The sequence below is a fragment of the Gavialis gangeticus genome, unplaced genomic scaffold (genome assembly GCF_001723915.1).
Source record: "Gavialis gangeticus isolate Ggan-Ray unplaced genomic scaffold, GavGan_comp1, whole genome shotgun sequence".
Taxonomy (NCBI): Eukaryota; Metazoa; Chordata; order Crocodylia; family Gavialidae; genus Gavialis; species Gavialis gangeticus.
The window spans coordinates 157735286-157737681 of record NW_017729032.1 but is presented as its reverse complement, the minus strand read 5'-3'; the positions used below and the strand labels follow the sequence as shown (position 1 = coordinate 157737681).

The following is a 2396-nucleotide window of genomic DNA, read 5'->3' as shown; positions in this document are numbered from 1 at the left end:
GGCCCTTGATGGCTTGCCAAAACTCAGTAAGTGGCCCTCCCCCTGCAATAACTGCCCGCCCCTGGGTTAGATTATGGATTTTTACATGACGGTTTGGATAGGGATGATTCTGCCTCAGGCAGGGGTTGGATTAGATTACCTGTGAAGGTCCCTTCATGCCTTTTGTATGATTTGGAGTTGTCATTTGCCTGTCACTGGCTAATATGTATTAAGGGAGAAGACTTAAGAGGCTTGCAACCTTTGCTCTGTTAAGGGCCAAATTAAAGTGCTTGTGTGGCACTGGTTAATGTGAAAGTCATGGTGCCAATGTGTCATGGTGAACAAATCTTTTAGGAATCACTTAAAACAATAGTATTTCAGCATCCACCTGTCTTTTCTGCTCATTGCTCATGGCACAGAGAATGACTGAATATTGTGGGGCTTATACCTCAGCCTGGAAAATGTTTTAGGTAGGGTTGTACTCTGGGTATGTTTTGTTACCTTACAAAAAAAAGTTTGGCTGCTTAACTTTTCCAGTCTTAGATGAAATTTCTCTAACTTTCCTGGCCTTTGTACTATTACAGACAGTGCTTTGGAGATGGATTGCACTGGGCTGGCTGTATGATCATTGTGCTTTTGGGACAGCAGCGTCGCTTTGATGTGCTGGATTTCTGCTACCACTTACTGAAAGTACAAAAGCATGACGGCAAAGATGAGGTCATCAAGAATGTGGTAGGTTGAAGGCACCCATTACACTCACAGCAAGGAAAGGAAAAATCAGTGATTTGTACTAAGCTTACTACAGTTGTAACCACTATTTTTTAAACTAACATGTTCAGAAGTACCAGTGCCCTTTGCTAGGGGTTAAGGTTCTAGCTCAGTCTAGCACCAAATGCAGAAATTGGTCATTTCATCTGCATGCGTATAGGTTGAAGCAAAATAAGGCTTCCCGGGCCCAGTTTTGAGAAGCAGAGTGCATCTTTAAAAGGAAAAATGCCAGTTGATCTGATTGAGCCCAGCCAGAAAAGCTCATGGCTTTTTGTCAAAGACTGATCAATGATTTGTATCTCAGAAATTCATTCTTGAACGTGCTTGATGTTACAGCCTCTGAAGAAAATGGTTGAGAGAATCCGCAAGTTCCAGATCCTGAATGATGAGATAATTGCTATTTTGGACAAGTATTTGAAGTCTGGTGATGGAGAGAGTACACCTGTGGAACATGTGCGCTGTTTCCAGCCACCTATTCATCAGTCCCTGGCCAGTAACTAAGTGTGGATAGACCATCCTGCTTCTTATGTTAGCTCCCATACTTTTGCACCTAGTTAAGTTATAAGTTTAAAAGAAAAATGGTTTTAAGGAGCATCTTCATCTGCAGTAAGGCCTGTGCTATTTGAATGGCCAGTGCTTTTCCTCTTTAAGTCTCCACGCACAATAACTGTATACAATCATACTTATTTTTCTAGACTAAAATTTTATACTTTGATAAAGGATCTGCAAATGAAAAAGGCTTGTCTGACAGAACTTGTTGCACCCTCTCATTTGATGCAAATTTTTTCCTCAGCTGTCCCCATATTTAGCTATGGAGGGTGAAAAAACCATGGGTTTTATTAGAAACATTTATAATTGTGTATTTTAGAAAAGCATTAATTGCTTGGTTAGCCTTTATAAACTGAGGTTCCTGCTGATGTTTTGTGAATATTTTTAATCAGTTGATTTCTTTTGGCAGAACTAAACACCCCATCTAATCAGTAATTATGGAAATAAAGGCTAATTAAGCCATCCTTTTTAAACAGTAATTCTTTAACATGGAGGTGGCTGATAATACTCTGCTTTAAAAAAAAATAGTAGTTCATATTATAGAAAATTTGGGTCCGTTTATCATATATCAAGTTTTTGTTAAGAGGAGCAATTTTCTGAGAGATGCTTAAGAGTCAAAACATGTTGTTTCCATGCTGGTGCTAGGGAATTCCTGTTTTAAAAGATGCTTCTATACACTGAACCTATCTCAACTCAATACACGAGCTGTAATGAAACTAAATTGCAACTTACAGAGAATATTTAAGTTTTGTTATACCTTTGTATTTTGTGAAACATGCCTCAGTAAAATAGTTTGTAAAATGTGGCAGCTGTCTTATCTTGATTTTAAAGCAATACACTCAAAAGCCCAACTGGTAGTTTCTAGTACAGTGCAAGTAAAAGCCTTTTTGCCCTCTGACTGATGAGTTTAACAGAGGACTTTTCTGGTGGGACTGTGGATGCCAGTTGGTACTTAGCAAACTGTAATCAACAGATAAGTGTGCGCTCTAGAGTATAGAAAGAGGAAGATGGTATTCAAACCAGTGGGGAAATATTCCCTTTCATGTAAGACTCATCTCTACCTTCACTGCTCCTCACTGGTTCCCAGCCTTTGAGGAGAG

At 39.3% G+C, this 2396-nt stretch overlaps 1 protein-coding gene across 2 annotated transcripts in view; it reads left to right on the top strand.

Moving 5' to 3' along the window:
• Positions 1–2101, top strand: part of CYFIP1 (cytoplasmic FMR1 interacting protein 1) — a 167343-nt gene extending 165242 nt beyond the window's left edge. For both annotated transcript variants that reach the window (XM_019524180.1, XM_019524179.1), the window contains exon 31: positions 1084–2101. In XM_019524180.1, coding sequence (XP_019379725.1) covers positions 1084–1248 — 165 coding nt within the window. In that variant the 3' untranslated portion in view covers positions 1249–2101. The remainder of the gene's footprint in view (positions 1–1083) is intronic.
• Positions 2102–2396: the final 295 nt, after the last annotated feature.